The sequence below is a fragment of the Puma concolor genome, chromosome B4 (assembly GCF_028749965.1).
Source record: "Puma concolor isolate L17-30 chromosome B4, mPumCon1.1.hap2, whole genome shotgun sequence".
NCBI classification, from domain to species: Eukaryota; Metazoa; Chordata; class Mammalia; order Carnivora; family Felidae; genus Puma; species Puma concolor.
Window position 1 is genome coordinate 63,937,063 of NC_141673.1, and position 13,335 is coordinate 63,950,397.

At 50.1% G+C, this 13,335-nt stretch overlaps 1 protein-coding gene across 1 annotated transcript; it reads left to right on the plus strand.

Moving 5' to 3' along the window:
* The first annotated feature begins 1,658 nt into the window (after nt 1-1,658).
* Nucleotides 1,659-9,711, plus strand: KRT84 (keratin 84). The gene is made up of 9 exons (XM_025930131.2): nt 1,659-2,243; nt 3,424-3,632; nt 4,235-4,295; nt 4,780-4,875; nt 5,808-5,972; nt 6,146-6,271; nt 6,377-6,597; nt 7,048-7,079; nt 8,735-9,711. The coding sequence occupies exons 1-9, from the start codon at nt 1,692-1,694 to the stop codon at nt 9,076-9,078; spliced, it is 1,806 nt and encodes a 601-aa protein (XP_025785916.1). The 5' UTR covers nt 1,659-1,691; the 3' UTR covers nt 9,079-9,711.
* Nucleotides 9,712-13,335: the final 3,624 nt, after the last annotated feature.

The following is a 13,335-nucleotide window of genomic DNA, read 5'->3' on the forward strand; positions in this document are numbered from 1 at the left end:
CGTTATTACTTTCCTGCTTCTCTCTTTACTCATGCACCTGATAGTTGGGTCTATGGAATGGAGTAGTAAACTAGGAACAGAGGGAAACTTCCTCAATTTGATTTTTAAAAAATCTACAAAAAACCTACAACTAACATCATACTTCATGGTGAGAAACTTGAAGCTTTCCCACTAAAATTAAAAATAAGGCAAAGATGCCCCCTTTTACCCCTGCTTTTCAACATCATACTGGAAGTCCTAGCTAATTCAGTAAGACAAAAGGAAATAAATGCTGTAGAGCTTGGAAAGGAAGAAAACAGTGAAGCCTCAAGCTGGATAGCTCAGGGCAAAAGCACACACCTCCCTCCAAGTAGAGCCCCAAGCATCCTAAAGGATCCCAAGCATCCAGTCAAGCACAACAACCACCAGGCACAGGGCAAGTAGAATGAACCGTGTGTCACACTACGATAGAAAAGGCAAACACTTGTCTTTGGATCCTGAAAGAGCTGCAATATTGATAACAATGATAATATCCAGTTGCTTATAACTTTCATTTTCTGTCCAGATGCTTATTCTTTGTCTCCCATCCAAGTACTAACCAGACCTGAACCTGCTTAGCTTCTGAGACCTGATGAGATCAGGTGTATTCAGAGTGGTATGGCCATAGGCCAGACACTTATAGCTTTGGATCTCTCCAGCCTAACCAAAGATTCATCAATAATGCAAGAAACCTGCACACAAGACTATAGATCAGCCCTAATGTGTATTTGGGGGGTTCAAAATCATGTGGTTAACTTTCCACACAGGTACATGGCCAAACCATTGGCATGCTTTGGCCTCAAATTATGCCATGGAAGTATTGACTAGTGGAAGTCCTTAAGCTAAATCTTCCCCCACCATTGAGACTGTCTATCTGTGTTCCCTCAGCATCACGCACATTGCCTGGGACAGAGTAGGCAACTGATAATTTTTGAATGAACTAAAAATTAGTGAATTAATCTTTTCTGAGTATCTCAAATCAGACATGCGCCTGTACTAACCCAAATGAGCTTTCCTGAAGGTTCAACTCTTACATAGGCAGCCAGACTGGAGCATGGAGAACAGATAAGGCAGTACAAAAGGTTTTTGGTCTATTTAATCCATCTATAGAGATGCAATAAACCATATTCTTGCCATACCATTTGTTACTCGGAACTGTGCAGACCCTGTCTTTTCTGTACACCCCCATCTATTCAGGAGTTTATATCTGTATGGATGCATCCTTTTGAACCTCTTGCTGGAGTTGTTACCAACCTAACTTTCTGGTGGTTAGCCACAGTAACAGTGAAAAAGTCTATTGGATTTATGACCAAGGCAAATTAATGTCCCCATAATGGCAATTGTGGTGGACTTGTGGGAAAAAATAAGACCATAATGTTTGTGTTTATGTGTTTTTAATGTTTATAGGTTTGATGTTGTAGCCCTGATCTTGAGGAGAATAGGTGTGTCTGAGATTAGCTCATTATTAATAAACTTACAGGCATGAAGAGTTTCTGCTAACTACCCAAGCTCATAAATGTGTCCAAATGGATTTTTTTTGTTTTTATGGGGCCAATCCTCAGATCCCCAGACACATAAAAGGGGAAAGAGGGATCCACTAGCCTCAGAGGGACTCCCAGCTCAAGCCTGCCCCACTCTGCGATCCCTGCTCTGTCCTCACCCAGGAAGTCATCATGTCTTGCCGCTCCTACAGAGTCAGCTCTGGTCGCCGCATGGGCAACTTCAGCTCTTGCTCAGCAGTGACCCCCCAGAACCTGAACCGCTTCCGGGCCAGCTCTGTCTCCTGCAGGAGTGGGCCCGGCTTCCGGGGTCTTGGCAGCTTTGGTAGTCGGAGTGTCATCGCTTTTGGATCGTGCTCACCCCGGATGGCAGCAGTATGCCCTCGTCCCATCCGCTGTGGAGTTGGCTTTGGTGCTGGCAGTGGGATGGCCTTTGGCTTTGGTGATGGGAGTGGTGCTGGTCTGGGCTTTGGGGCCAGTGGTTGTGTTGGTCTGGGATTTGGAGCCAACAGTGGCCTTGGTTATGGCTTTGGCGGCCCTGGCTTTGGCTACAGAGTTGGAGGAGTTGGAGTCCCAGCAGCCCCATCTATCACAGCAGTGACTGTTAACCAGAGCCTGTTGACCCCCCTCAACCTGGAGATTGATCCCAATGCCCAGAGGGTGAAGAAGGATGAGAAGGAGCAAATCAAGACCCTCAACAACAAATTTGCCTCCTTCATTGACAAGGTACTTATAACAGCTCAGTCTCTGGGTCTGGGATGGTGAGAGCTAAAATGCATTGGGGTGTCCTCTCCCTTAAGAAGAAACAGCCCAGGCCTGGGGAATCAACCTTGACCCAGAACCTTCAGGCACCACAGTATGATTTCTGGGTCACTCTGCTGCAAAACAAGGACAAACTTGAGGAAATGCTGCAAGGTGGAATAGACTAAGACAGAGGTTGTGTCTTCTTGAGGAGAGAGGAGCATCCAGCCAAATCTGAGGGAATCTGGACAAACTAAGACCTACCATCTAGTCACTTAGAAATATCTCCCAAATAAGCTAGAAATTAGGACTTTGGCCAGATGTTGGCTACATGTTTAAAAGGTTTTATCCTTTGAGATCTTGGTGCTCTTTTTGAGATTGTCATAGCTTCTGAGGCTGTGTGACCACATCTGTTCAGGCTCAGGAAAGTGGAGTATGGAGTAATTTTTGCACAAAACAAATAACGTATACTCCCCATGTGGGGTACCCAGGTTCAGCTGAGTTGCCTAGATTGAGAGAAATAGTAGGGAACTACCAGAGGAAGTCATGACGGTCAGACTCATGAGAGAAACAATGATGTGGAACTGACATCCCACAAACCATGTCTCCATGGAGCAGGAATGCTCTGTGTCTGAGAATAGAAACTCACCTCTGTGAGCTTCAGGTTCCTCATCTCTGAAACAAAGTGTTGGAGCAAATGATCTCCAAGTTCTCCTCCAGCTGATGGAGCTCTTCAATTCTCAGCTGATGGAGTATCCGGGATGGTGGGTATGACTTATGACCTGAGAATTCCTACCTCCTAATGCTTTATCCCACCTCAATATACTTTACTTTGCTCCTCATTCCCTGTGAGAGATGGCCAACATCAGTTTTTAGATACAGGTAAATCCTTGCTCCCCTTTCTTGGAGGGTAGAGGCAAAATGGTACTGTGGTGCTTTGGTTTGAAAGTTTCTGTTTAGCTGAGCCTGGCTGAGCATGAGGAGGGGGTCACAGACCTACTCTTCCAGCTTTTACTGAGCTAGAGGATGAATGAAAAGCCAACAGGCAAGAGGACAATGTCAACATGGGGCTGAGAGTCATCTATGGCCACCTGAAGAGCCGGTCAACGTGTAAGCGACTCTATCAAGCTCTTCAGGTGCCATTTCTTTGACCCTGTGGATTTAGGTGCGGTTCCTGGAACAGCAGAATAAGCTCCTAGAGACCAAGTGGAATTTCCTCCAAGAGCAGAAATGTGCCAGGAGCAACCTGGAGCCCCTCTTTGAGAACTATATCACCAACCTGCGGAGGCAGCTGGATGTAGTGAACAGTGACCGGGCCCGGTTTGAGGCTGAGAGAAACCACCTGCAGGAGGTCCTTGAGGGTTTCAAGAAGAAGTAAGTGGCATCTGGACTGCATAGACCAAGGATAGGCAGGGTTTGGTCCCCAAAGCAGCTGCCAAGTTCAGATAATAGCAGCTGGACAGATCAGAGTTGAATGCTGGTTTCAATACTCAGCCTAGAGATAGCAGTGGGGGAAATGATATGTAAGACAGGAGGGGGATGCCCTCTGTGGTTCCTGAGTAAAAACTAGTCTTGGTATTGGGCATGATTTGTCCCTAGTCTTGCCTGTGGGAATGGGTCCATTGACTCCAGAAAAATAGTACTCAGGTGCAACAATGAGTTGGGTCCTACATCCTCTATGTTCAAGTGCAGTGACTCCAAGTCTTTTCTAGCAGAGGAGCATAGAGGGTCCACATTTTCAGACCCCAAATCTAATTTGAGAAAGTAAAAAGAATTTGGAAAAACTGAGGGTCACAGGCTCATAAAAGGTCTTAAAGATGAGACAAAGATGAGATGTGAACATGTAGGTGCCAACAAGGACCCGTGCTCCTGGATGCAGCAGAGATGTTTCAAGAGGCTCACTGGGGAGAGGAGAGTAACTGGCTCTCAGTTCATAATGAGAATGAGAATTCACCCTCTCCATCCTTATCATCCAGGTACGAAGAGGAGGTAGGATTCCGGGCCAACGCTGAGAATGAGTTTGTGGCTCTGAAGAAGGTAAGGGAGAGCCATAGGTCCAAGCAAACTTCTCCTCCAGACAGCAGAATGTTCCAAAGATACCTTCTGCCCTGGAAACTGCCCAGGCAGCCCTGTGGAGTCTGGGACCACTCGCACAGAGTGGGACCTCTAAGGTCATAACAGGTTCCCTTTGGAGTTCCGATTTGGCCTCAGATTATTTAGGACTGGGTCTTCACGAGAGCAGAGGTCTGAAGAGATGACCTTTTAAGAGTCTTAGATTATCCAGATTCTCCTTGCCTCTAAATAAGCATCAGAAAATGTCTACAGCCCCCAGGGGAGTTTTCATGTTGTAGTAGGGAGAAGAACAATGGTCACTAAGCTGCATTCCAAGGACTCCACCATCCATCGCAAGGCTGGCCTGGCCCAGTGGGGACTGGCCTGATTTTTCCACCCATCTCCAGACCCTGCCAAGCTTAAACGGTGTACAAGTAATGGCCATTTTATCCTTCTCTCTTTTATGTAGGATGTGGATACATCTTTCTTAAATAAGTCTGATCTAGAGGCCAACGCAGATACCCTAACTCAGGAAATTGACTTTCTCAAAGCCTTATACATGGCGGTAAGCACTCATCCCCTTCTGACCTAAACAAGGAGATCAGTGTTTGGCCTGAACTCCCAGGAGGAGGTGGGGGGGGGGGAGGGGTGGTTCATCTGGACTGGCATAATTTCTAACATTTGGTATTACACATCTTCCTCTCATTCAAATCTATATCCTCTATATGTTGATGTGTCTACAAACGGATAAGGGAAGGTAAGCAGGCAGGCTTCTTGGCCGCCTGACTCAGCTCTATGATAAATTCCTTGGATCTATGATCCAACTCCTTATTGGCCAATCCAAAGACTGGGGTCTAGGAGTTTCACTTCCTCTCTACTGGTCAAAAGACTCCAGAAAACTGATTTTCTAGGAGGTGTAAGAAAAACTGTGGTTGACCTACTTAGCTGGATGAATTAGTTACGTTTTGCTTTGCAAGTGGTCTGTTTGGTCGGGTACAGAGCCAGCCAGTGTTAATGTCTGGCTCCAAGTGGAAAGGCTGAAGAAAGCTCCCTCTGGAGCCCTTATAGTCCAAGCCCCTGGTTCTATTAACAACTTGGGATATAGGAATTCCTAGACCACCATGTTCTAGAATATTATCAACTCTCAATGATCCATGAGCAGCACAGCCACTTTGTGGATATGCCAGGGAGAAGTTTCAGCCCTAGCACAGCTCTCACTCCCCTCCACTGAGCTCCTAGGCACTGTGTATTCACCTAAGCAAATGAAGTGTGAAAGGGAGTCTTCAAGTATATAATGAGGGCTTAAATTCAAACTGAAATGGTTTGCAGTTCATGTCCTTTCCTTTGCCCTCGGTTTGGATGGTCCACTCCGTTGCTTTGATCTGAAAAGAGGAGCAATGCTCTCTGCTCCTAAAGCCACTCCTGGGGCCCCTGGGGCAGAGTCCCGGCCACTGATGGGATGCTGAGCCCATCTGTCTCACTGATCCCCCAACACAGGAAATCCAATTGCTGCAGTCACACATCTCGGAGACATCGGTCATCGTGAAGATGGACAACAGCCGGGACCTGAACTTTGATGGAATCATCGACGAAATCAAGGCGCAGTATGAAGAGGTTGCCAGGCGCAGTCGGGCTGATGCTGAGGCGTGGTACCAGACCAAGGTGGGTGGCGGAATGGGGGGGGGGGGGCACTGAGGAAGAGGTGTGGGCAGCCTCAGAGTAAGACTCATGTACAATGGAGTGGACGCAGCAGAGGTCTAAGGCCCCCATCTCAGCTGGGGCTGTGGTCTTGACTCAGACTTTGGATCCTCATAACATCCCTCACTTGCCCCCAGTACGAGGAGATGCGGGTGACAGCCGGTCAGCACTGTGACAACCTGCGCAACACACGGGATGAGATCAATGAGCTGACCCGCCTGATCCAGAGACTGAAGGCAGAGATTGAGCACTCCAAGGCTCAGGTGGGCAAAGGAGAGGGGAGGAGACGGAGGGGGCAGTGTTTCTAGCCCCACCTGGGGATCTGCTAGTCCCTGCCAAAGCCCACCTGCACGCTACCCTTCCTGCAGCGGGCCAAGCTGGAGGCTGCGGTGGCCGAGGCAGAGCAGCAGGGCGAGGCGGCCCTCAATGACGCCAAGTGCAAGCTGGCGGATCTGGAGGGCGCCCTGCAGCAGGCCAAGCAGGACATGGCCCGGCAGCTGCGAGAGTATCAAGAACTGATGAACGTCAAGCTGGGCCTGGACATCGAGATCGCCACGTACAGGCGCCTGCTGGAGGGCGAGGAGATCCGGTGAGAGCTCTCCGAGTGAGGTCAGACTTAGGCATCTAGAAAGACTCAGTGGGGGAGGGGACCAGGTGAAGAACTGCTAACTTGAAGTTAACAGTCTCTTCTCTGCAAACATTAGTCCCCTTGCCCTCACCAAGGAGCTAGAAGACGGTTCTAGATTTTCGCCCCCCAAATGCGAGTTTGTAGACAGGCTGCACCGGAATCACAGGGAGTTCTGCTTCACTGATTATCTGTTTAAAAACAATAATAATAACACATTTCCTCAAATATTTTGATTCAGTGGTTTTGGGGCAGAGTCTAGGAACGTGTATGTTTTTTCAAAGTTCCCGGGATGCTTGTACAGCTAGGGGTAAGAACCACCGGTCCACTCTGCCAAAAAAGCCCTTCGGAGAGCAAGCGGGTTTTCAGGGAATAGCACTGCTTGTGAGCTGACTTATTCCTTTCCATCCCCAGGATCTGCGAAGGTGTTGGACCAGTAAACATATGTAAGAACCTTAAGTCTTTTCCTCTTCACATTTCTCTCCTGGGGCTCTGCAAATTTCCTTTCAACCCAGGCCCACGCTGGGATCAGGAGCCCATGGCTGGGCTGGCCATGACAGTCAGGGAAGCAAGGACCAGCAAGCCCCTGGACTGGGGACATCGCCTTAGCTGAGGTCCAAGGTCTCCCCAGAGCCTTCCTTCCCCAGGGTTAAGCAATCACAAAGGTTTGCAGGGCCTAACAGATGGGAGAGCGTTCTGGAAGAGAGTCTGCCTTTTTCCTTTGAGTGGTCTTGCCCTTCAGGGACAAAGGCCAGAGACAGAATGAAAAGATCCGTGCCAACGAGTTGCCCCATGCCCACGGCTGGGGATGGGACAAGAATGAGCGGATGTCTCCCTGTTGCTGCTGCTGCTGCTGCTGCCAAAGTATTGTTTGTGGCCGAGCGTACAGGGGGTTATGCTGGGCACTGCAGGGTGGGGGCACAAAGACCAGGAAAGACCAGCCCCTGCTCTCTAAAATTACAATCTTCTTCGGAAGACAAGCCCTCTCCGCTGTCCACCTAACCCTCAAAGCCCTGAGGAGATGAATAGGCATTAGTACCCCCTTTTTTATTCACTTAGAGAAAATATGTGGTTTGCCAGAAGCCACAAAGCTAGATTTCTGATCCAAAGGTTTAAATCTACACAGGTGCATGGTGGAGCTGAACGCTATCCTGGGTGGGTCAGGTAGTCACAGCTACTTGTCCTCGGATGTCCCTGCCGTCAGAGAGGGGGAGGCAGCAGGGAGTGGCTTTCTGCAAGAGGTCAAGCTTGAGTGAAGGTCACAGATGGTAGGAAGGATTCTGGTAAAAGGAGAGGAAAGGAGGGGTGCCTGGGTGGCTGAGTCGACTCAGCATCCGACTCTTGATTTCGGCTCAGGTCACGATCTCATGGTTCATGGGATCGAGCCCCGTGTCGGGCTCTATGTTGACAGAACAAAGGCTGCTTGGGATTCTCTCTCCACCCCTCCATCTCTCTCTCTCTCTCTCTCTCTCTCTCTCTCTCTCTCCCTCTCAAAAATAAATAAACATTAAAAGAAAAAAGGAGAGGAAAGGACTGGGAGCCCTCTCCACAGATGGGGCTGAGCTAAGGAAGCTTTAGTTGGATTGGCATCCTGGGGTACAGAGGCAGGCCCAGGGGATACCAGAAGGCTACAGAGCAGAGCCATCAGTGGGTGGGAAGAGAACTGACTAGCGACTCCTGTTGGAGGGACAATGTGGGGACCACCAAGGGGCATGATATAATCAGGAGAGAGAAGCCCCAAGCTTTATAGGAGCTACTGCTCCGGTATCTGGATAATCCAGCTCATACCCAACCTGACTTCAGCCATATATAAATGACAGCCAATTTATGGCTATATGCAACCTGGGGGATTGGCTGAATTCTTCCATTTTAATCTGAATGTTCAACTTCAGTTGAGTCACGGCCTTTGAGTCACCCAGACAAGAGAAGGAAAAAATGGGTGTCATCTGTGTGGACGATAGGGACCACTTGCCCAGGCCACTTCCCCTGATGTCACCAGTCCTGTCCCCTCCTCCGCCCCCCTCAGTGGGGAGACCACTGGAGGACTGGGCCCCAGGAGTGGGCAGCCCACCTCACTGACAGTTTCCCCTCTCTCCTACAGCCGTGAGCAGCTCCCGGGGTGCCGTGGTGTGCGGGCCTGAACCCCTGGTCGCCAGCTCCACCCTCTCCCGTGGTGGGGTCACTTTCTCGGGCAGCAGCGGCATCCGGTCCAGCAGTACCTGTGGCTCCAGCCTGGGTGGGACCCGGATCGTCACAGCCGGCGGGGACCTGCTGAATGTGGGCTCCCGGGGTGGCTCTGTGCTCACGGGCGAGGCCTGCGTCCCTAGTGTCCCCTGCCCGCTGCCCACCGAAGGGGGCTTCAGCAGCTGCAGCGGGGGCCGCGGCAGCCGCAGCTCCAGCATCCGCTTCGTGTCCACCACCACCTCCCGCCGGACCAAGTACTGAGAGGCCAGTGCCAGCCAGCCACTGCCCAGGGAAGAGCCATCTCAATGTCACCTGCTTCTGTCCCCAGAGGCATCTGGACTCTGGGCCAGAGGGGACTCCAGCTACCCCTCCTGCCAGGAGGCCGACACTGCCCTCCCCAGGGATTGATCCGCCCAGCCCCTGTCCTCTGGGGGGATTTTCTCACTACCTAGACGCTCTGTCCGCAGCCCCAGTACACTGGCTTCTCCCTGACTCCCCATTCCTGTCCTTTGAATCACTCTCCACCATTGAACAGCCTGAAGAAATGTGCATTCAATACAGTCACACAAATCAGTGCGCCCAGGAGAAAAGGAACCGTCCAAAGCCAAAAAGAATGTGCTTGGGTAGCATTGCCACCCATGCCTTGGACTAATTTGGAGAATGGAGAGTTGGCTGTCTACACTGCAGGCGTCTTTAGCCCACTGTCCTTTGCTTCCTTCTTCTTCCTTTCCCTGGCAGGAGAAGGTTCTTTCCTTCTCTTCATCCCCCAGAAGGACTCCCAGTCCTTCGTGGCCCGAGGATCTCTAAGTCCCCTGAGATGGTTCTTCTCCAAGTGGCAGATGTCCTAGCTGCTTCTCTCCCAGGGTCATTGGTTTAATTCCAGCATGTGAGTGCACGAGGTGGGTGGGGTGCAGATGGGGAGGTGGGCTCTGCTGTGTTGCATGTGCCCCGTCCCTGTGGGTGGTGTGAAGGAGGCCCAGCCCTGTCCGCTGTAGTGGGGTTTATGTCTACAAGCTCCAGGGAGGGACTGGGTGGGGGGACAAGGTGCCTGTTTATACTTTTCTTTGCGTTGCTGGGTTTTCAATAAACTTGCCAAGCTAACATCACCAGGACTCTGGCCTCTCCTTCCAGATCACACTGCTGATGGGGGGAGACTGCCTCCTAGACTCCACCAGCCCAGCCCCCTGGGGACTTGCCAAGGACAGAGGCTGCTGTCATGGGCACAGAGGAGGCACAGAGGAAAGAGGGCTCGGGACCCTCCCTGGAGGACCTCGCAGCTCAGGGAGGGAGAGGAAAAATGCAGCAAAGACCCTGAGAACAAGTGCCCAGCAGCCCACTTCTCTCCCGGAGAGAAGTGCCCTGTACCTCACGACCAACACAAACCCTTCTACCTGTTCCCCAGCTTCCCCATCCCCACTTCTTCTGGGATCATTACAGGACCCTCATCCTTCTGTCCTCACTCTTGTCTCCAACCGGCTCACTCACCAAGACGCTGTTAGGAAAGCCTTACTCACATAGAAAACTGATCATGGCTCTCCCCTACTTATAGCCCTCAGTGGCTCCCCACTGTCTTCTAGTGAAAGCCCAAACTCTTTAACATGGCGGAACATGAGCGTTCTGCGCATATACTTCCTCCCTCGCCATCCGTTCCATGCACCCCACGCTGGCTCTCCTCTTTTATTCATTCATCCACCAGACTTTTGATAAACACTTAATACACGTCAGACACAATGCTGAGAAAACAGCAGTGAACAAGACTTCGTCCCTGCCCTCAAAGAGCTTATAGTCCAGGCTGACAGATGGACCGGTAAACAAGCACTTATGACTTGATACGCTAAGCGCTGGGTTAAGAGTGGAATCCATGCTGCGATGCACGGAAGAGAGGCCCGACTTAGACCAGGAGCATTATTAAAAGCTTCCTGAAAGATGTCATGTCAGAGCAGAGATGTGAAGGATGATGAATTAGCTGTACTGACAAGGAGGAAGTACTCCAATCAGAGGAAACAAGGCATGCAAAACCCAGGAGGTCGGAGAAAGCACGCCCAGTTTGGGGATCTCACTGGGGCTGAATATAGCATAGTCTGCAAGGGACAGCATAGGTGGGGGCAGGAGGCAGCCCAGATGCGCTCTCACCTTGAGAGTCCTCCTTCTCAGAGAGCAGGAAGCACACCCTTCATCTTTATAGATACTGCCTTGCCCACTCCTCAGCCAGCAACCTGAGAACTTGCATGTTGTTCTGCTCACAGCTGAAGGCCTATCTGGCCCTGGACTCACCAGCCACCCACCCTCCTGCTTGCAGGAGCTCCATACCACCTCCACACCGATAGGCATTTCCAGAGACACTGGAGACACATTGCAGGAGTAGGACTTTCCTTCCATTGATCTCTCTCAACAGCTTCTCTACTGCCAGATTCCTGCACCCAGACAGCTGCTGTAATGTCAGCCTCCCACAATGCACAGCAGCAGCACCCAGCAGCCAGGAGCTTCCCCGGCGCCCTTCGTGGGAAGTTTCATAGCCAGTGCCCCCCTGCAGAACACCTCTTCCTAAAAAGCTTTCCCCAGCACCCTAGAGGGTAGATTTCTCCTAAGTTCTGGATGGGAGATTTCCAGCAAGTTCCGTTGATGTGGCATCTCAGTGACTTCCCTAGAATCCAGTGAGCAGTGGCTGTGCCCTCTCCAATGAGACCAGGAGCTCAATAATGGCTTTTCCTTGGGGCCCTAGAGGTAGTGACTGTCCCTTACATCTGTCATTCCATACTCTCTAGAGTTCTCTGGACTTCTTACTAGCCGCTCTCTCATGACTCCAGTCCTAATATTATCTATATTAAGCTTCCCCTGTTCAAGTTGCTGTGCAGTATTATCCCCCGATTGGACCCTGACTAACACATGCCCCTTGGACAGCATGGCTTCCAATCTCTAAGACCAGACAGCAAGCCAACATGGGGACTCCTCAGGCTCCAGTCATTAGTTTCGTCTCTTCTCTTTCTATCCTACCCCATAGGTGATCTCACCCAGTCAGTGTTATGGCTTTAAATGTCACCCATACATCAATGACTCCTGAGTTTATATCTCCAGTCCACACCTCCCATTAACTACAGGCTGGTATATAACAGATTGCTTATTGACATCTCCATTTGTGTATCTAATGGGCATCTCAAACTAAACACATCCAAAAACAAGCCCTTCTCCTTCCTTCTTCCCCCTCCATACTGTTCCTTCCATATTAACAGCATCTCCCTTCAGTTTGCCTAAGCCAAAAAAACACTTAACAATCATCTTTAAACTGTCTTTCTATCTTGTTCCCCATATTAAATCCATCAGCAAATCCTGTCCGCTTAATCTTCAAATAATATCCAGAATCCAACTGCTTCTCACCACCTCCATGACTACCACTGAGGTCCAAATCACCACCATTCTTGCCTGGACTGCTGCAGAAACCTCCTGTCTGGACCCTCTGTTTCTCTTCTCATCTCCCCTCAGTATGTTCTCAAAAAGCAGCCAAGGTGATCCTGTTAAAACTAAGTTGACTTTCAGTTGCATCCATGATGAAGTAAGCCTATTACAGCCTGTCTCTCCCACTGATAACAACTAAAATCTCTGGATAAAATCCAACACACTAGAGGACTCTCTCTGAAAAGTAAATAAAAGCAGGTAGATCATGGCAGGAAGACAAAAGTGAAGAAGCAACCATGTTTTTCTTTCCCCTCTGCCCACACGGCAGGCCCCCGTGGTAAGGCTGTGAGCCATCAGCACAATCAACTATAACTTCAGTAGAAATCCCATCTTTCCAGCCAGAGGAAGCAGGAAATGGGGCCACTGTGGACAGGAAAATATGAAGGGGTAATCTTCAGGTTTTCCTCTTTTCTCTCATAGGTTTGGCCTGAGAGCAGATTCCAGTCATGAAGCCATGCAGCAGCCATGATATGGCAGCAGAGACTCCAAGAGAAACCTGATATTTCTGGAAGGAGGAGCCAGGAAAACAGACCTCACAGAGGAAGGATTGAGAGAGGAAAGCTGGAGAAGGGGATTCCTCTGTGTGTAAATTCACAACTCGTGGGGCGCCTGGGTGGCGCAGTCGGTTGGGCGTCCGACTTCAGCCAGGTCACGATCTCGCGGTCCGTGAGTTCGAGCCCTGCGTCGGGCTCTGGGCTGATGGCTCAGAGCCTGGAGCCTGTTTCCGATTCTGTGTCTCCCTCTCTCTCTGCCCCTCCCCTGTTCATGCTCTGTCTCTCTCTGTCCCAAAAATAAATAAACGTTGAAAAAAAAAATTTTATAAAAAAAAAAAAAAAATTCACAACTCGTATCAAGTCTTGGGCTCTCCCTGGAGCAACACATGCATGAAGAGACCCAAATAGCAAGCCAAAGCCTTGAGCACTGAAGTAAGATTGAAATCATTGCACATGTTTCAGACACACCCCTAAGTGGAACAGACACAAGACAGACACAAGTCAGCAAGCAAAGAAAGGCTTGGAAAATTGGACTAAGTTTGGAACTGCTTCCCGCAGATGGAGAACCTTC

Coding starts and splice junctions, on each gene's coding strand:
- KRT84 (XM_025930131.2), top strand. CDS start 1,692: ATGTCTTGCCGCTCCTACAGAGTCAGCTCTGGTCGCCGCATGGGCAAC. Junction 4,296..4,779: donor AGTTTGTGGCTCTGAAGAAG/GTAAGGGAGAGC, acceptor TCTTTTATGTAG/GATGTGGATACATCTTTCTT. Junction 7,080..8,734: donor TGTTGGACCAGTAAACATAT/GTAAGAACCTTA, acceptor TCTCTCCTACAG/CCGTGAGCAGCTCCCGGGGT.